General features: G+C 38.3%; 4 protein-coding genes across 6 annotated transcripts; 2 read left to right on the top strand and 2 right to left on the bottom strand.

The window, feature by feature from the left end:
• The first annotated feature begins 217 nt into the window (after nucleotides 1–217).
• On the top strand, nucleotides 218–6,726 carry LOC111339210 (uncharacterized). Of its 2 annotated transcripts, none has more exons than XM_022945805.2 (7): nucleotides 218–790; nucleotides 1,340–2,495; nucleotides 3,313–3,500; nucleotides 4,023–4,519; nucleotides 4,829–4,977; nucleotides 5,396–5,499; nucleotides 6,305–6,726. In XM_022945805.2, the coding sequence occupies exons 1-6, from the start codon at nucleotides 736–738 to the stop codon at nucleotides 5,472–5,474; spliced, it is 2,124 nt and encodes a 707-aa protein (XP_022801540.2). In that variant the 5' UTR covers nucleotides 218–735; the 3' UTR covers nucleotides 5,475–5,499; nucleotides 6,305–6,726. The 2 variants fall into 2 exon arrangements, with proteins under 2 accessions (XP_022801540.2, XP_022801539.2); XM_022945804.2 differs by having other exon boundaries at nucleotides 220–790; nucleotides 5,393–5,499.
• LOC111339211 (UDP-galactose translocator) lies at nucleotides 6,535–11,828 on the bottom strand. Its single transcript, XM_022945807.2, has 4 exons — nucleotides 11,736–11,828; nucleotides 9,385–9,719; nucleotides 8,457–8,715; nucleotides 6,535–7,648 (listed from the first exon to the last, which is right to left on the bottom strand). The coding sequence occupies exons 1-4, from the start codon at nucleotides 11,743–11,745 to the stop codon at nucleotides 7,212–7,214; spliced, it is 1,041 nt and encodes a 346-aa protein (XP_022801542.1). The 5' UTR covers nucleotides 11,746–11,828; the 3' UTR covers nucleotides 6,535–7,211.
• A 109-nt stretch (nucleotides 11,829–11,937) lies between these two features.
• LOC111339182 (CMP-sialic acid transporter) lies at nucleotides 11,938–16,128 on the top strand. Its single transcript, XM_088760768.1, has 3 exons — nucleotides 11,938–12,094; nucleotides 13,630–13,979; nucleotides 14,350–16,128. The coding sequence occupies exons 1-3, from the start codon at nucleotides 11,938–11,940 to the stop codon at nucleotides 14,968–14,970; spliced, it is 1,128 nt and encodes a 375-aa protein (XP_088616894.1). The 3' UTR covers nucleotides 14,971–16,128.
• Nucleotides 16,129–16,814: 686 nt separating this feature from the next.
• LOC148729798 (MORN repeat-containing protein 5-like) lies at nucleotides 16,815–20,083 on the bottom strand. 2 transcript variants are annotated; one of them, XM_088760769.1, is made up of 6 exons: nucleotides 19,850–20,083; nucleotides 19,668–19,748; nucleotides 19,189–19,267; nucleotides 17,835–17,949; nucleotides 17,110–17,241; nucleotides 16,815–16,974 (listed from the first exon to the last, which is right to left on the bottom strand). In XM_088760769.1, exons 1-6 carry the CDS (start codon nucleotides 19,894–19,896, stop codon nucleotides 16,895–16,897), a joined length of 534 nt encoding a protein of 177 aa, XP_088616895.1. In that variant the 5' UTR covers nucleotides 19,897–20,083; the 3' UTR covers nucleotides 16,815–16,894. The 2 variants fall into 2 exon arrangements, with proteins under 2 accessions (XP_088616895.1, XP_088616896.1); XM_088760770.1 differs by having other exon boundaries at nucleotides 19,668–19,745.
• Nucleotides 20,084–20,618: the final 535 nt, after the last annotated feature.

Genomic DNA, 20,618 nt, shown 5'->3' with positions numbered 1-20,618 from the left:
GGTTCAGGCCTTCACCCAACAACTAAAACCCTTCAGAATGCATGGCCCCCATACGCAAAAAAGGCGATGAAGGTTCACAGTAGAAATTTTGTTTCCAGTTATAAAGAGACTCAAAAAGAATGTACGAAATCCATGCAGCGTACTTAATATAGAGGAGGGGGGGGGAGTTTTCAAAGAAACTGTGCTACGACGTCGGTGGGGGGAGGGGAAGGTTTTATAGCGAGATAATTTGGTTTTATCAAGTGAGTTTATAATGTATATCGGTATTGTAAAGAGTTTGTAAAGCTGACGTTTCGAGCGTTAGCACCTCATCAGAGTGAAAGACGCAGGGCTAAAGCTCAAAACGTCTTTTTTAGAAACTCTTGACCGTGACCAAGTTAACGGTATTATCAGCTTATTTGGGGAAACAAAAATATTTCGTAACGTGACCTTTAGGTGCGCGCGCTATGAGTCGATCAGCAGTTCATGTTTTACAACAGCTGAATTTTCTACCCAGTTGGTCAAATTGCCTGTTAAGATATAAAAATGTCGTGACCGTGATTAAGACCATTTGGCGTGACCGTGGTTAAGACCATTCGATTAATGAAGATAGTTACTGACGTGATTCATCATTTTATCCTTGTTAAGTTTCTCTGTAATAATTAACGTTTGTGACGTCACATCATCACAGTAAATCGATTTTCATTTGGAAAGTCTTTGAGTTTTATGCAGAGATGATTTACAAACAAAAATGAGATGAAAGTGGTCTGGATTGTTTTATTCGCTTTAGCGATTGCCTTCCTTGGCAAAGGTAAGCAGTAATTTCCTCATTAATTACAGCGTGTGCTAATAAAAAGCAAACTTAGCCATTGGAAAACAAATTGATAAGTGTCCCACACATATTTAGACCTTCCTCCAAAATAGCGATTAGCACCTGAGCCTAAACGGTTGACAGAAAAAGAGAAACGAAATCGAAACAGAAAATACAAAAAAAACAGGCTTCTTAGAAGCTGCGATGAAAGAACCCCATCCATTTACTCTGATTTTTCTATATCCACGCTAGTTAATTTACAAAATGTTTAAGAAAATTTTAAAAACTTGTAACTAAAATAAATCGTCTCAAGCGAAACGGCTACAATTGTTGTTGCGTTTTGCCGGCAGAAAGATTTGAAATTTCGATCATTGTCTCGAATAATCTGTTTTGTCCTGCTTCGTTTTGTTTTGTTGACGCTAAATCGCGATGTAAATTCTCTTCTGGAGTTAAAGATCCCTTGCTTCTCAATGGAAGACAGAGATGTCATGTTTATCCAGCATCCTGGTTGCCACTCTATAACAAGAATGCATTTTGTTTGTTTCTCAGGGAGTTCTTTACCATTACAATTACTCAAGGAGGGGCACATTTCTCCTTCACTACCTTTAGAGTCTATCAAGCACAGAAATAATCGGGTTGTAGGTGATTTGGGTGAGCTATCCGATAGCACTCATCGCGATCCTGAAGAACCAACTGGAGGGCCTGTATACGGGGCTGATTTTGGTGAGTGGGCCTCTAGTGCGCCTAAAGAACGAGGGTTAAGATCATCTTCCATTACTCCAACTAAAGAGCCTGATACGCAATCAGACAACAAAGAATGGAGATCTGGAGATTTTGAAGGTATTGAACCTGATTCGAGAAGAGACCCAGATGCAATTCAAGATGTGGATCTTGAAGCAGAAGCAGATTATACGCATTGGAGCTCTGGAGAGGGGGGCTTTGATGCAGCTCAAAATATTGAGCCAAAAGCAGAAGAAGATGACAGAGAGTGGAGCTCTGGAGATATTGAAGATACGGAACTTCATCCTGGATGGAGCTCTGTCGCAACTCAGGGTATGGAGCCTGAAGCAGAAACAGATGACAGAGAATGGAGCTCTGGAAATCCCAAAGACGCGGAACTTGGTTATGACACAGAGATTGATGAATGGGATTCTGAAAATTCTGAAGATATTAAACCTGAATCAACAACTGAAGAGCAAAAATGGAGCTTGAGTACAGCTCAAGATATCAGAGAAGCGGAACTGAAAAACCAAGCAGATTTACAAAGATCAGCGAGATCTGATTTTCCATCAGTTGATGATCCTGTAGTAAAGTATGCCAACGTGTCTGATGGCAAGAAGCTTTTTGACCCAAAGCAGTTTTTCTCGAATGGTCTAAAGAGAAAAATACCACTAAGTCCATCTGGAGACGGAGATGCCATATTTATTATACAGTTCCCATCCAAAGGAAAACCACCTGCACCGGTACTGAGTAAGAAAGGTTACGAAAATAAAAAGAAGAGAATCAAAGTGTCATCGCCTGGTGATGGGGACTTGAATCGAAATTCGGTTTCTCAGTTGAATTCAGTTGACCATGGTTATGGTCGCGCAACAAAAGTGAAAAAGGAAGTACCGGAGAAGGAAAATTTGGTTTCAGTCGCTGGAGCTGTTGTTGGCTTTTCCGTCATAATGATTGTACTTTTTGTTGCCTTTTTTGTATTTGCATGGTAAGCTACATTTTTTAAAAGTCATAGTGGTTTACCGTTTTGATTTAGTAGGTTTATGGTAGGTAAAATGTAAGTTCTCATTTAACAAATGATAAGCACCACAGCGTACACTATTGAGTTATGGACGTACGCGGGAGGTTGCTAAGAATACCTCAAGCGACTATAGCTTCTTGAGTACTAAGGAAAGCTCCCAATTGCATCCATAACTCAAAAAGGGTACGCTGTGTTGCTTACCATTTGTTTTATAACATAAAAAAAACAGTTTCTTGCGAAACATTTTTAACTTGGAAACATTTACTCACGTCAGTAGCGTACACCGATGGGCAAAAAGTGACCCTGAATTGACCTATCAGAGCGCACGCTCTCTTCTTGAGCCATAGCAAAATTTTGAGAGCCGCAAATAATGCTGTACTGCGAATCAAGAGGTCTTGATTTAAGTCATGGATGAATTTTTTATTGTTCCTGTTGTTGCCTCTGGACATTTAAGATCGCCCATTGTCACCTTTTGCTGACTTTTTAGGGCCAGAAGAATTTGTAAAATCAAGGTATATGAAGTTGCTTGTTACAAAGACCTATCATAGGGTTCAAACCTAAATGCATCAATTTGATGGCCAGCCCAAACGTTAATGGGAACATCTTATAAATCTCGTAGCTCTTAAAATCCCTTGTTTAAGAGAAGAAGGGTGTCAATTTTAATACTTACCTCACCTGGGCTTATCACAATAGTCCAAAACTGACCTTATGATATGTTACCTTTATTGTCATTTTAACCAATAGACATTAGTAATTAACTCTTCACATCACTTTCTCTTCGAAGGCCAGTTCGAAAGTATTATACACATCTATCTAAGCGCACCAAGAATAACGACCATTATGTGGGAGGTGGACCTCACAATGAAGATGGACTGATAAGTATCAGAGTTGACAGAGGACATCCGTTCAACCCTCCAGCTCAGCGGATACCAAACCCTCCACCACCACCACCTCAATATTATCAAGTACCAGGTATACACCAGGATTAATTGTTATCATTGAGTTCATTAATTATCAGGCCCACAATAACTACACGCTATTGAGCCTTAAGGAGGTTAACCCTTTAAGCCCTAAAAGTGACCAACATCTGATTTCTCCTTACAATATCACCTCCAAATCACTCATTAAGGTCACGAGAATTAAGGAAATGATCACCAACTAAAGAAGCTCTTGATTGTTAAACAAATTCTCCTTGTCAGCTCCTAATAAAATGTATAGAGAGCAGTATGGAGAATTTACATAATGATGTCAGGGGGTAAAGGGTTAATTTTGGAAATGTGGATAAAGGGAAATGGTAGTCGAACTGCTTCAGATGCCCCAGGTGGCATGAATGAAGAGAGTTTTGCCCAGTGCAAAAGACTTGGCCAGATATTGGAAGGGGCTGCATTTTATACCTACATCAAAATGACAGCTTTAAAGGGAAAAATAGGAGCTTAAAAAGTAGCCCTGGATCACGAAATAAATATTTCATCTTTTGGTATTTCTCCGCATCAGGCGGAATGGCTCATAGAGAGAGCATCTACAACCAAATCGTATGGAGGACATGGGCGGACGTTGCCGCTGATGACAGAAAGAGAGATCCAAGAAGTGCAGAGAGGAGAAAGATTATCAAGAGAGAGACTTCTGAAAGAAGAGATTCCCTCGCGAACAGCATAAAAATTGCCAAATTGATTATTGATGGCCATTCAAAGAACAAAAAGAACGAGAAGAAGGCTTCTCAGAAGCGACGTATTGTTAAATACTGCACTTCTGGAGGCGACAACAGACGAAGAATGTCTCTTGCAGAGGAGCTTGAAACCGCTCGTTCCATAATTTCACCAAATGCAACTCAGCGTGAGAGCTTGGAACGATCAATGAAAAAGAGTCGCTTGATTAAGAATCAGCTGGCTGGAAAAAGAAGGCTATCATTCTCAGATGAAATCGGTGTTGGCAAGAAGGTGATTGTGGACAGTGGGAGGAGGTATGAAGTACCACCAATCATTGTCCAGGAGGTAAGGGGTAATATTATAAACTTAATTATTGGATAATGCAATTCAAGACTTTTTATTGGCTTAGCCATTATGGTATATAAGCCAATATACCAAATCGGGGTTGGCAAGAAGGTGATTGTGGACAGTGTTAGGAGGTTTGAAATAACACCAATCGTTGTCCGGGAGGTAAGGAGTAATATGACTTTATACATATTTCCCCACCACTTTAAAACACCGTTAGGCGGGTGATTACGCGCGTCTAGAAACATCAATAAAAAATGTTTTTGCGTGCCCGGACTGAATGAACATACCAGACGTTGTTTCATACAGATGCTTGGCGCCCAAGTGCCTCTCAGTTCCAGACGAAAGAGTTATAGCTACTCTGATATTCTTGAAGACCTGTTGAAGACGAATGGAGGGCAGTCGGAAATGTCAAGTGTCAAAGGTGGTCATAGTAAAGAGATGGATGAGCTGGCCAGGTGACTATTTTTATTCAATAGTTTTTTTCCCAAGGCTTTCTTATGAAGAACGGGAGAGAGCCCTGAGATTTCGTAACAATTTGACATTTCTGAAACAATTGAAGTCACAATCATGCCGAAGAATTGGTGTTACACCATAAAGCCTTGGACACCATTACGGTCAGGAAGGTCCCCAAGGGGACCTTGGAACATGGATTTCACACTACAGTTTGGAACAAGCGTTCGTTTGGTATCAGTAGAGAGATATATAGAGGTTGGTTTCGTGCACAGCAAGAGAATTCTCTTGAATTAGCGAATTACAAGCCACATGTGGGTTTTTTTGAGCCGATGCATTTCAATTGGGTTTAGTTTATCCCTTTCAAATTGGTCTATACCGTTGTATGCCTGTATGAGCCAATTCTTGTTTACTTCTTAGTAGTGGCATAGCTGGACTCACTTTGGACAATGAAGACTCAAAAGACTTGGATCATACATCTACGAGATGCGGGACCAAGTAAACTTCAAACCATTTTGTATAATAAGGTAATCACCACTGTTTAGTTGAGAGGTTGATCAGTAATTCAATAAATGCCCTTCCACTGACAGCTTTAGGCCCTCTTGATGCTCAGTTAGCCCAATGGATAGTGCGCTGGACTGTTGTGCGGGAGGTCGAGGGTTCGAGCCCCGGCCGGACCAACACTCAAGGTCTTAAAATAATTGAGAATAATTTGCTACCTTTCTATAACATCAAGAGATGGTTAGATATTCTAGTCTTCTCGGATAGGGACGAATAAATGGAGGTCCCGTCTCCTGCAGGGTTGGGGTAGGAGACGTTAATTTCCCACACACGAGATTACTGCGTGATGGATGTCCTCCCCTGGGGTGGGATGGTGGGTTTGTTGTGAAGGCCGTAACTTAGATAACTCGTCGGGTTAATTACGTCACCTTCGTTAAATAGAGAATATTGTATTGTAGATAAAAGGTTCAGCTAAATTGTGGACTCCCTTAGGACGCGGATTTATAAAACAACAAGACTTTGTTTAATCATCAGACCTAAGTAACTAAGTACAATCGTTTCAGGAAGAAGCCTTCAAGATTACCTAGAGGATTTATTTTTAAACCTAAGACAATGCGCTTCATGGAAATTCTGTCTATCAAATGTTTTTGTAAAGCAATACATTACAGAAATTCAGCAGGGACAAAAAGGGGTTTATGTCCTTCTCCAGAGAATTGACTACTTGTCAACTATTAGTGAAATGCAATGTGCAAAAATGATATTGACAGTCTTCATGTAAGTCCATTATACGTGTCTGCTTTAATATAGTTACTATTTCTTATTACTTTGCAGTGTCTGCGTACTTTATGGAGATGTCATCTCTGTCTTTGAAAAATACTTTTGGAAAATTTTCAACATTACATTAAAATAAGTCTTGCTTTCTATTTCTCTGCTTCTTTCAGAAAAGGAAAACTTTGTTTTTCTTGTCATGTGCTATGAGAAGATGTTAAAAAGAAGTTCTTCTTTATGTCCACACTACTGAACATTTTCGGTTAAAATTCAGTAAAATTGAATTCTGGTAATTCAGAGACTTTCTTTCTGTTTATTTACAGTATTCTTTCAGTGTAATTCATTGAAATAGTACTCATTTCAAAAAGTTTCCTCAACTCTGGAAATTTAAATAACATTTTAAAATGTCAGTCATGTTAATACATCCTTCTTTCCTTCTGTAAGATTGCAATCATTGTTTTTATTAAAGGCAGAGATAAAACCTTTGTATTGTTCCATTATTACCGTTTAAGTTATTCCTAGTACTTTACCATCTTCAGCAGACTTTTTCCTCGAGAGGTATAGCTGCTTGATAAGAAAAGGTTACCTCTATCTAATTTTTCTACTATTTGTAATTGTAGAGCTGACAAACTGGTTTTATTCCTAAAACATTCTTGCATGAAAATACATGAGCAGTATACACAAGAAATCATAATTGCCAAATTATTCAACTCAATCAATATCAATTTCATGCAAGGAACGCAGCGACATATTTCAATATAATACATTTTTCAAAACATTAAGTAACAGAGAAATAACGATTAGTAGCATTTTCCACAATATTTTTTTAACAAATTCTATAAAATCTGTTGACTGTTTTGAAAAGCAATTTATAATCTGTACAGATTCTTCTTATACATGTAATTATGTAATACTATTGACCAATCAGATACATTAAGATTTTTAGAGCCACTACATATGGAAATATAATTTAATCAGTTTTATTAGGGTCTATGGAGCCATTTGCAGAGCTTTTTTGAACAACTGATTTCTGTCCTATTCCATACAGATATGTAGCAAGCATAACCAAACCAGCCCCTGATACAAAAGGCAAACTGAGACTAAATTGGAATAAATAAACTGATACAATGCAGGAAACAACAATTGATACAGCTGCAGCAAAGCCTTTTAGAATGTTATCAGCATACTTAACCACAACACCTACTAAAAGACCCCCAAATGCTTGCATTGCAATAATTAGCCAGACAAGTTTGTGGTAGCCAAAGAAAATGCCTTTTTCTTTGATTTTGATTCCATCATTGATGTACATGCCCATGGTACCAATAATGACCCCAAACATAGCCAACTGGAAGTTCCTGGCCCACAGAGGTGTAGCAGTTCCTTTGAGGGTCTTTTCAAAGTACACACCTAAAGAACGGATGTCAAGTGGATGTCATATAAAATTAATGTAACTTTATGTATTCTGACTAAAGTTAAGAAATTAAGATCATTTTCTGGGAACATTTTTGTAGTCTGAGCATTTTTTTTTCTTATTTAGACATAGAGGATATTTCCCCTGTTATTGCACTAGACCCTTTAGCTCTTGACTCATAAATGATCAAGACAGAATTTATCCTTACAGTGTCAGTAAAGTATCAGCAGGCAAAAGTCGAGAATAATTATAGAAAAGTATCGAGTAGGGGGATAATTACTGTAGGCGATCTAATACCAAATTCTCTAAACTAACTATATAAGAATTGTATGACAGACAGTAAAGAGATTTAACACATGAGATCTTAGAAGTGAAAGCATTCAGAGTGACTGGCTTCTAATTTCTTCTTGAAGTATCACCCTTAACCCTTTACTACCACAAGTGATTAACCTGTAACTTCTCCCCTGTAATGATCCAGCAAACAGGTAATGAGAATACTCAAACTCATCAAGTAGAAGTTGTTACCTTGATTGAACACCATATTCTCGTAACAATTTACAAGGAAACGTGAAGCAGCAAGAGGGGAGAGTTAACAATCTGATCTTGGGAGTGAAAGGGTTAAAGAGGATATAGAGGTTGGGAGAATAGAGGAAATGATCACAGATTCATGAAGCTAATGATTGTCAAACAAATTCTCCTTGTCGATAACATGGGAAATGTAAAGAGAACACTGGAGAACACTTATATTTAATGTTACATTGCAAGAGGTTAACAATGCTCTCCTACTGCAAAATTTCTACATACCTGCAAATCCTGAGCACATACTAGAAGCTACAACTGCAGCAAGCCCCAGTAAAGGGTTGTGCTTTTTAGATAAGGTGTTCTGTGTTGAGATGTTTTCCTCAGGGCTCTGTGACACAGGACCATGAACAGGCTGTAGTTGAACCACAGACACACCAACGAACAGCATAAAGAGAGACAGCCACTGAACCCTGTTTATTGGCTTACTCAGCATGGCAATTGAGAAGAGTGCTGTTGTCAGAATCTTCAACTGATAAGATACCTGCAGTGAAATGGATTGAAAACACACAATATGAATTGTATTCCTTAACTAATCAGATCTGATTTCTGATCCAAGATCAAGTGGGCTTCTTTTGACCAAACAGCTAGAAAACAAAAAGTCTACCCTTATGTCATTAAGCATTGTGATGAAACTCTAAATAAAGTAATGAAAGATCAACAAAAACTGTACATTATATCTAGCATGTATATTTTAATTGAATTTTAATCCAGGATTTATGAAAATACAATAATATTCAGCTTCATGGAACTTTTACAACTGCGCCAGAAATTCAATCAGATTCTGTAAAATAACCTATGGCTCTAAATTGCCATGAATCATATTTTGCCTGCCACTCCTTGAATATTTTCCCACAGAAAGTGTCCTAATGGAGCGATTGGATTTATAATACCTTTCTGGATTTCACGAAAAAAAAAAAAATTAAAAAATATAAAATGGAGAAATCTTCTGTATAGGATTCATGAATCCAAGATAGATTTTTCTGAAGAAAGGAAACCTGAGTCTTCCATGAGCTTTTTTCTTCATACATGTATGTACAGGTAATCTGTATGGTAGGCAACATTCTTCTAAACAGGCAAGACCTTTTCTTCAACTTTTTTCTTTTAACATCTGTGACTGCTGAAAAACTTCATGTGTACTAACACTAAGTACCTGATATGTTGCAGCATCTAGGTTGGAAACAGCTAGATACAGTAGATTGTTTTGAACAGTGTATATACATGCAGGCACAAGCATCTTCACCATGTCCCAAGGATGACCAACACTGATGGAATACAAATACTTCATCCACTTCATCATGCTACGTCTTTCTGCCAGTAGAATCAGCATGGAAGTAATTACTTTCACAACCTCTGTTAACATGACTGCTGTACTAGCAAAGTACATGTCACCAGGGAGTGTCCGCGTGTATCTCATTGTTAATATGAGAGATGCATTTTGAACGGTCAAGATTATAAGGCTCCATACTTTGATACCCCACTGGCCACCTTGTGAAAAGAAAAACAACCATAAAAATTAGACAATACAGTTTGTACTGCAGGGGCAGATTTAGGAATTTTTGATTGGGGGGGAGTCCAAACTTTGGTTCAGAAAAAACTGTTGGACTCTTTTGAGGCAAATTACTTCTCCCCCACATCCCCTCCCAACAGTCGCGGTTGCACATGATAATTCCTTAACTGCTTATCATTTACTTAGATTCATTTAAAAAATCAGCCCGTTAATAAGTGATAAACGATCCTGTCAATGTAAGAATTTCAGTCTCAAAGTTGTAAGCGTCAGATCTGATAGGGGGGTCCGGACCCGCCGGACCCTCCCCCTGGATTTGCCACTGTACTGGCCCTTCCTAAAAGTCAGTGGATGGATTGATGCAGTTGAAACACACAACACTCTTCTTTTCTAACATTGGGTCCTAAGAGCAACTTTATTTGCTTATTTCTAAGAATTATACTGGGCAGAGATCAGACCACAATAGAAGGAAGTCTGTACTCTATTACTCATCAATAGTGTTTGGGTTTTGCAATGTACCTTGCCAAAATGGAAGCTAGCATGTCAACAATTTGTTAAAACCTTTTGCAACAAGGAGTAATGAAAATGAAATTTCTCTTAACAATATCTGAATACGGTAAAGGTAACGAATCTGATCCAACCGACGCGTCGGCCAACACGTTGGCCGGACCTCATAGAAAGACTCTGCCTCGCTGGTACTTTCGCTTGAATCTGATCCGAATCTGTACAAACAGCCGCTGTCGAACCTGGCTTTTCGAACCTGGTTTTTCGAAGGTTCCAACATCCCACTGAGTACGTGGCTTCATCTAATGTTCCTGTGGGCTATCAAGGCTTCTGGAGGTAACATCGCCAGACTGACTAGCCTTTCAAGCCTACAGTGATCTGTGCGCTGAGCGACTTACGAACGGTATTTTCGACGAAAATTATGAACGCTGACATGAAGATCGGCGGTGTAGGAAAAACAGTGGAGATCGACGAGTCGAAGTTTCGAGCCAAGCGAAAGTACCAGCGAGGCAGAGTCTTTCTATGAGGTCCGGCCAATGTGTCGGCCAACGCGTCGGTTGGATCAGATTCGTTACCTTACCCCTGAATACCATAAAGTAGACAGGTGACAAGAAGCAAAAATTCAACAAAGGGATACAGATTAGGAGGCTAACCACATAATTTCTTCCAGAATGTATTATCTGTAATGAAAGATTTTACACCGTAAACTAAAGGCGTTTTTTTTTCTTTCAGTATGCGTATATTAGGTTAGTGCGGTTTAATTTCCCACAGTTTATAGACTACAATAATCACATACATGTAGTTTGATCCAACATGTAATTCTCTTGGTTAAGACTTCAAGAAATTTAAGGCAGGCAGTGCAATAAATGTATATTTCAGCTCTTTAAGATCAACGGGTTAAACACGAAATTTCAAAAAAATTCAATCCCACCGCAAAGGTCATCTGGTTATCGAAATACTGTTATCAAAATATTTTTTTCAAAATTGCTATGATTACTACTGTGACTAACCGATTCTCGTGCAGAAGTAAACGAATCTAGTTAGTTTGGTTTATAAAAATAATGATTTGCTAGAGAAATTGGTAAGCATGCTTTGAAGAACGAACAAACAATGGGGAATTGTTGTGACTTTCACGAAAGGGAAAAAAAACTGGAGCTTTATTCGGCAAGTTTCATCCATTTTCTTTAGGTATACCAAAGTAACCCTCTTTGTGGGAGACTACTGAACTGAATTTAATCATTTTTAAAAGTGATTTTGAGTCAGGTCTCGTAGTTTCAGCGAAAATCCTTTCATGATGGATCTGACCTACCGCGATCACGTACGTAGACCAAAATGTCGCGTTAAAAAGATTACGATTCTCTCTTGTCAAATTAAAAAAAAAAACAGCTTGAAATTATTGGAAATATCATTTAAAAAACAAACGACACACTACTGAACAAAAATGAAATCTGGAGAAATCTCAAGATTCCATGAAAACAAAGAAACTCACTCACCGACCGCCATTTTTAAAATATTTCGCAGGATACCGCTGGACACAAATTTTCGGTGACAAGGCTCATTGGTTTAAACCTTGCAGATGAACTAACACGATGGCAATATTTATACAAATATTGAGCTAAGAAAAAGGAACCGTTTCGATATTATATTGGCTTATAGGCTCTTTGTAGTAGCTCGTTAAATCTGTCAAGTGTAGACATGAGTAGTCGACCTGTACCTAGTACAACTACGTTATCAGTCAACTGTAACAGCAACCGGAAGTGGGAAGCTACAGTTATTGAACAAGGATTCGCCTTATGTGATGAAAATATTTCGTCTTCAGTTCAAATGCCACGAAAACATGCCCATGAAAAAGGTAAGGGTGTGTTTCTTTCAGTAATTTTTCTATTTCTATACGAAGGGATTTTATTCAATCAATTTTGTTTCCTTCAGAGAAAACTGTACTTGCATCAAATGCAAGAACAGTTTTCTCTACGACATAAAAGCCTGATGTTAGAGTGTTCTTGCATCATCTCTTTACCTATATTTTACTTTTAGTGAGGTCTCTCTCAATTAAACTGTAATCAAAACTTCTACTTGAGTTACCTCGAGAAAATTGAAGGTTCGTGCGGAAAAGATTTCTGCACATACAGTTCGTGGGTATAAAGAAAACATTGGGGAAAACAATTGATGGGCTAATCGGGTTGCAGTTTGAAGTTATCCGGAAATTACTTCAGGATTCGTCCAATTTGAAGCGAAACTCGACTCTCGAGATATGAAGAGGCACTCTCCCAAAAAGTGGAGTAAAATTTACTGCGCTTTGTAACTCTTGTGGCAACGATTTGCTTGCAAAAGCATTTTCTTTATTCGGGAAATATTTTGTCGAATTTTTGTGTTAATGTGGATGTCAGGAACTGTGTGTTAAACCTTTTGTTTTCACAAAATTATGATCATCTTGCACATTGTCAGTTGTTTCAGTGTGGCTAAAAACTAACAAGAAATTTTTAAAAAGGCTTTGAACGTGAACATTTTAGGCCTGATTTGTCCAATTTTAAAAACTGAAGCACTCTTTATTCAAATTTAAATCCGTCACAAAAGAATACACATAATTTTTGTTTACCTAATGTATTTAGTTTACCTGCAGGGTGAAAGGGGTGCTTCCTGTTTTTACCTATGATTACAGCAAGTGATTGCATTTTACTAAGAAAAGTTAAGCATGCAATTCTGAAAAAAATACTTAATGAGCAGGCCATGGATATGAGTCAACTAAAAAACTAGCAACTAAAAAGGGTTACAAACGAAACAAAAGCAAAGAAATAAAGAGAGAGGGAGACAGAAAGAGTAAAATTTTCATTGATTTTAAGCCACTAAAAACCCATGAATCACTGGATATTATGGGTTAAGCTTTTGGTGTGAGGCTCGCAAAACCTGGCTAAACACTGCTACTGATTTGTTTCATACTGAGCTCACTTGTGTGGTGACCAATCCACACACTGAGTTTCAGAACTCAAAAGAAAAACCTCAAAACCACACACTAATTACCAGTTTGCTGTAGGTTGTTTGATTTTTGACAGCTGATTGGCTTTCACCCTTAAACTCTCAAGACTGAATGAGTAATTCTCCCTCATGATGCCCTCACATTTCCTTGTTAATTATACATGAGAATGTGGTCTTATATCAAGATAACATCTAGCTTCTCACTGATAAGCTTATTGTAATTGTTCTCATATTTGTTTGCATTAACTAACATATTGAAATTGCAAGGAGAGGTTCTGTGTTGATTTCTTCTGTCAGTGAAGGGTAGAAATGTTTGGATTTCACCGTAGCTTTCACAAATTAAGTTCAAATGTTCCCAGTTTCCCTGAATTTTTCTTGAATGAATGAAACTATTTGTTTTCATTTGCGTTTCAGATGCCATGCCCTTTACTTCATCCACACTGTTTCGGGCCCTCATCTTTGTCATCTTAACACTCCAAGCTACTTGCTACTTTTCTCTGCTTCGCTACTCCAGGACAAGATCAAATGAGATGTACTTTTCTTCAACTGCAGTCTTTCTTGCAGAGGTTGTGAAACTTTTCACAACCTTAGTGGTGATCTTTTTTCAGTGTGGAAATGTAAGAGCATTCATTTCATATCTCATTGACAATCTGTTTGTGGATCACAAGGCTACATTTCGTCTGTCTGTACCATCTTTGTTGTATGTTGTACAAAACAATCTTGTTTATGTTGCAATGACACATCTGGAATCAACAACATTTCAGGTAATGTGGACAATTTTTTTTGCTATTTTACAAGTTTGATATTACGTCCACTCTGCAAATTTTCTTGCCAAATTGGTGGCTGTAAATGGCATCTTAGAAAGCAATAGGCATTCTTTAACCCTTTAAATCCCAGGAATGATTTCTTTGATTTCCATATAATAGCAAATTCCTGTAACTAATTTACAACGAAATGTGTAGCAGCTAGAGGGGAGAATTCACAATCAGATCTTGGTAGTTAAAGGGTAAACACTTTTATAGGTATGATTTCAAACCAAACTGTACTTCAACTATTCACTTCAATTAATTTACCTAGTAAAAATAATTTAATTCTGATCTATGTTTTTTTTTTTTTTTTCACTCTTTCTTTCAGATTACTAACCAGCTTAAAATCCTTACTACAGCAGTTTTCTCCATTCTTCTACTGAACAAACAGCTTTCAAAAATAAAATGGATCTCACTTCTCCTGCTAGGTATCGGAGTGACAATGGTTCAGATCGACACCCACACTTCAGTGGAAACTGAAATGTCCACCAGTAATTCTGTTAAGAAGCAACAATCAACTTTTCTTGGATTTGTTTCTGTCCTTGCAGCTTCCATGGTTTCTGGATTTGCTGGTGTTTACATGGAGAAAATCTTCAAAACAGGAAAAAGAAAGCTGTTTTGGATCTCAAATGCACAGTTGTATACTTTTGGAATCTTTCTAAGCTTACTAGGTGTGGCGTACCAAGATGGTGTTCAGATAGCTAGACTGGGTTTCTTCCATGGGTATGACATTATCGTTTGTCTGGTGATCTTGTTTGCATCAGCTGGTGGAATTATCGTATCTCTGATTTTGAAATATGCATCGTGCATTACGAAAGGATTTGCTACATCTTGTGCCATAGTTCTTTCAAGTTTAGTGTCAGTGTATGTGTTTTATTTTATTCCTAGTGTATTGTTTGTTTTGGGTGCTGTGTCTGTCATTATTTCTGTGTTATTGTATAGCTGTTAGGACAAGCATTGGTTGGGATTTTTTAATGATGACAGTACATAATGATGGTGTCAACCAACAAATAATGAATCTGAGAGTCTGTCTGAGCAACTGTTCACCCTGACCCCTCCCCTGTAACCCAACAGCAGTCAACTGATAACAAGTAAGGATAAATGTTGGGATATAGGGGAGGGGTGGGTGCACAGTTGCTCACACAGAGTCAGTATCTGAGCAACTGTTCACCTACCCCTCCCCTGTAACCTAACAACAGTCAACTGATAACAAGTAAGGGTAAATGTTGGGCTATAGCGGAGGGGTGGGTGCATAGTTGCTCACACAGATACTTAAGACATTGATGCCAAATAATACATATTAATTGAGTTAGTGATAATTACAATAGATCTTTTATGGAGTGAATTCTAAAATTGTTAGAGGTTTAATTTATTGCTGATATTGTGAAGTTAAAAGCATTTCATATCATAGTTAGGAAATTTGTTTATTAAAGAATTTTTTCAATAGCATGGGCTTGCCTCAGCTTCAATTTTGCACACTGATGGCATGTCTGTTTTGAGGCATTACAGACTAAGGGAGTTTCTTTGTATAAAGTTTACAAACATTATTTTTGAATTACTGCCAACTATGCAGATGAAAATGCTGTAATTAAAAACAATTGCTTCATTTGTCAATTGTGTGTTTATCAAAAAACTGTGTGTAGCAATTGGAAAGTTTGGAGAGCTCAAAGAAACAGATTTCTACATTATGACAATCATTATGTTTGATGTAATAAATAAGAGGTGCAGAATTTGGACACCAAGCATGAATTAAGTTTTTTAAGATATTGATTGGTGGAGCTTTACATTTATTAACTTTAATGAAAACTGTGTCTCAGAGAAATGGATGTTTTGAATTTGGAAATTTAATATTGATGAGGGGAGCAACCTCAATAAAATGAAATTCATATATATTTTATGAGTAATATTTACAATTTAGACAAAAATTGTAATTGGCTGTAAATTGATAAGTGCATTGTGTGTGCCAATTACAGTTTTCTATTTGCTGAAAATCCTTGTTTAACCATGTAGCTGTTTTTGATAGTTATAGTAGTCAATTGAAAGCATAAATTTATGTAATTTTTGATACTAGATGATTCTAATTATTTTAACAACTATATTTTTGGAAGGAGTTTTGATGGTTTGTGTATAGCTAAAGGCTGAACATTAGCAATTTTAGTGGGTTATAATTTGTTAAAAATTATGTGGAAATACCTTTATCCCTCATTTGAAAAAAGGAATTCTAAATCATTGTATAGTGTATGGTGCATGATTCTGATGCGGCGAATTACAAAAATATGTACATTTTATGCAAAACTGCCTATTTGAAATGTTCCACTGTACTTTCAGTTGTGAATATTCTACAATAGGGGGTGAGTGGTGTCAAGGAAAACAACCCCATTACTCTTCCCTCTCTGCTACACAACCTCATTTACTTTATACCATAGAAATACTGTGTAGGCATGGTGACTTCCTGATTAGTGCACTCAACTCTGCATTGAGTGGTCAGTGCCGGGGGGGGGACACTTTGTTGTGTTCTTTACTCTCACAGTGCCTCTCTTCACCCAGGTGTTTAAATCAATACTAGTGAATTTAATGCTGGGGGGTAACCCTGTGATGGACTAGCATCCCATCCAGGGGGGAGTAGAAATACTCCTAGTCGCTTCATGCTATAGAAACTAAAGTCAAGCGCAGGCCATACGAGTCACTTGGCTCTCACAAACATACTTTAACTTTTTTAACAGAAATACTAAGTCTACCTTCAATTGGTTGGAGTGTTTAAAGCATCAGTGAACTAATACCAGGTGAAAACCATTCTTGATTGATAGTTTTTATTAACTTGTATCAAAACTATCCAATAAATTATATGCCACAAGGGAGGTCAGAGGCTGAGCCTAGTGGACCTTCCTACTGCCAACTGGTTCGTCCCTGGCTTTCCTACACCGGTTTATGATCCATTGATGCTCCTTCTCATCTGTAAATCGGAGAATGTCACGGGTGTGTAAAAAGACACGACGCACAGGGTGCAGTTGTTCAAAGGCATAAAATACAATTTCTATATGATCAATTGATCGACTGATTAATTGATTAGTGCACCTCAGCAACCTACCGGTATTGCGTAAGAAACCAGAGCGGTAATTAGTGACCTTGCGTTTCACAGGGTCGTAAAATCCATCTCCACAGTCGTACATTCCTTCTGGTATGGTTTGGGGCGGATCTACATTGGTTAGCTGAGAACGACCTGGAAGCGAAAAATATGAACTGATCACAATTTGGATTTTTTTCTTGTTGGATTGCAAAACAAATAAACCGTACTATGATAACAACAACCATGACTACAAATATGGCAAAGCGAACTTCAACGAAGAAAAAGAAGCTCGCAAACTGAATATATCCTTTCTACCTTAGTAACACAAGCCGGTATGGAAGAAATCGACGACATCTTGGGCGTGCACAGTCATTTTCGCCACGTACACTGCACGTGATTCAACCGAGAATCGGTAACTCGCATATACATGATCAGGAGAACTTCCTCCTAGTTTTAAAGCTGTTTTATGTACTAAGAAATAGTTCCGGTGTAAAAAATGTGCACCAAGCAAAAACTACCATACTCTGCAAACTGGACTTCAAAAGATGGAAGAACTTAGGAATGAGTGCCCCCCCCCCCCCCCCATCACGTTTCTTTTTCATTGAATGCACATTTTAGTCACTGCATTTGATAAATCGCGCTCTACAAGCTTTGCAGGATAAGACCATATAAACAGACTTTTAAAAGGTGATCGGGTGTAGATTTTACTATTAAGTCATACGGATATTACCGGTGACCCAACCTACCAGCTGGTTTAAACCCATTTTCCTGCTCGGACTTGAAAACTCTGTTACTGTCACCGTCACAGTAAACCCAGTTTTCGTTTTCAAACCGCACATCATCTTGAAACTCGAAGAAGCCCTACAGAGAAAAAAAGGCAAAGTACAGTTAAACGGGAACCTGTCAAGGCAAAACAAAAACAGACACAAAAGGTGAGAGTTTTAGAGTGTTTGTCGACCGAATGTCTCAAAATCAGAACGTTCAAATTACAAGAAAGTAACCGCGCGCGCGGTGAGTACCTCCATTTGTCCTTAGAAAACGTTTCTAGGAAACTTTTCAAAGTGTAACGGACGACGGGAGGGACTTACAGCGCGCACGGTTTCCTTCGTGTCATAAATTACAAGAGCCGATAAGAACAAGGGAAGATATTACAAAACGGCCATAATGCCTCAGGAGAAAAAAGAAAAAGGAAATTGCCTGATTAAACGGGAAAACGCGGTTCCCCTCAAACGGAAAAAATTTCTTACCTTAAGATACAAAAAATCAATCATAAATCTACACAAGAAACCCCCCTCACTAATCGGTTAATTGCACTCGCTTCCCGAGAGCCCCGGGAATGCTTTCTCACAGACATATGTTATCCAGTGGCCGTGAGGTTCGAATGGGAAAAACTTGACTGTGCCTGAAATATGCATGTTCTACATGCTATGATCCTGGTCAGACATGAATCTAGTCTAGGGCTTGCAGAGCAAAGAAAGTCTTGACTTAAAAAAGATTGTGCTCGTTCATCGTCACGGTGGTAAAGTATGTTTGTCTCATGCACGATGTGGTCACCTATGATGTGAATCGCGACATTTCGACTGCATACTGCTAGTTTTTATCAGGCGATAATGTCGACTGGTTTCGGGTCTTTTTCTAAAGCAGGATGCTCCGCTGTGATTGGTTGGTAATCACAGCTGTGGAATCCTACGTCATAAGTGACCGCATCGTGAGACAAACAATAATACTTGCTTCTTCTTTGTGAGAATAAACTGTGAGAGTAAACTGCTTCGCTTTTGCCGTGTACGTAAGATTTTCCTTACTTTTTCCCCTCACAGAGTAGAAGCTGATTGCCGGAGAAAGGGCACCAAAATTATTCCTTATTATGTCAAGCGAGGGCGCCTTCAGATTCACCACAACGTGAGCTTACGCAAAGATAAAGCAGCAAGGTTCACGCTATTTGACGTATAACGTAAAATGATCATTCATCATACGTATCTATAACCGCAGTTCAAAATATATGAACTTCATATATTCATCGTACCGTAAAACGGCAAGCTGACGATTGCCACTTCACGTAACGCCGTGCTAAATTCCTCTATTGTCACGGGACTCGTTTACCTCTATTGTTCTGCCCTTTTCGAATTTTCCAGTGAAATTTACTCCTTCAATAAACTTTAATTTTCCTTCGCCATGAAACCTGGAGATAATGATTATCGAGTTAATATAATAACTATGAATCCGCTAACTCATGCTTAAGCCCGATTTACGCTGCCCTCTAGGGTCCGCTCGTCTTTCTCTGGGAGGTACGCGGGCTCCTTTCGCGAGCAGCGGCTCATCATCAAACTTTAAAATCAATTCACACGTCGTAGAGAAAAGACAGTTTTTGTTCAGTTACTGCAGCAGCTGCCTCTGTTATCACTTTTTTTGTTTTGATGATGATGATGGTCTGATATTGTTAAAGTGTTAATGAAATAAATGGCGGCCAAGATAGTGTAACAAAACTCGATCAGTCAAATATTAGTTTTGCGCACGTAAAACCTAGAAATGTGCGATCAAAATCAATGTAAAAGAATAGCTAGTTTGGATGTAGAACTTACATTCCATCGACTATTCCGCCCTGATATTCACTTGCAAAGTGATCAGGAAACCTGTAAGTAGCTTCTGGATCTTCCATTCTACTGAAGAGTAAAATAGGCGTGCTAAACAACATGTGATCTGTAGGAGTCATGACTTGAAATCTAAATGAACATTTACGGTTTATTTCTTAAAAATGTCCTACCTTTCATTGAGAATACAACCCTCGTAACTGGTCCCCATACACTCCATTTTCCCGAGATTCGTTAGTAAGAAAAGAGATGTAACCAAAGAAATGCACTCTTTCAATGACTTTCTCGTTGAAATTTAGCGCTGTGATGTCATAATTATTTCATTAAATAAAAAGCCTAATTCCATGCGCGCGTAAAAGAAATGATGAGAAACATACCCTCCACCAGAAGCCGATTACGTGGTGGATTCAACTGCACTTTGTTTATGTCACAATGTTTCTTACACATAAGTCTATTTTTAGTTTGAATTTAGCGCGAAACGGAATTCCTCTCGGAAGCCCTTCGGCCAATGACGATTAGCACTTAATTAATTTCCCGGGAAAAGATAGCCCCAAAATAAACCGTTATGTGAAACTTCCGTGACATAGGCTCAGTGTGGGAGTTGAACGCTCCATGTAGTGGGCTCCTGCCTTCACTTATTACTATCGAAAAGATCGTTTTGAACTTTTTCCAATACCCCTGCGTTTGCGCTGCCAAACCGGCTTCGCGCTCTCATCGAAAGAACGTATTGTTAAGGACACTTACGCACTTAGTGATTCTGGCTCAAAAGTGAATCGCCTAACGTGCTTGTTGTCATTATTGTAATTTAGAATCATCAGGGTGTAGCGGTCCCATGGAAAATCAAATGATGATAAGTCTGGCTCTTCAACTAAGTTTGTTTTATTGATATCTGAATAAGCACCAGGGGAATTTTTAATCTGTTCAACTTCAACAGCGCAAATT

Source organism: Stylophora pistillata, chromosome 5, assembly GCF_964205215.1.
Source record: "Stylophora pistillata chromosome 5, jaStyPist1.2, whole genome shotgun sequence".
Taxonomy (NCBI): Eukaryota; Metazoa; Cnidaria; class Anthozoa; order Scleractinia; family Pocilloporidae; genus Stylophora; species Stylophora pistillata.
The sequence above is the reverse complement of the archived record's forward strand: the minus strand, read 5'-3'. Positions and strand labels throughout refer to the sequence as shown.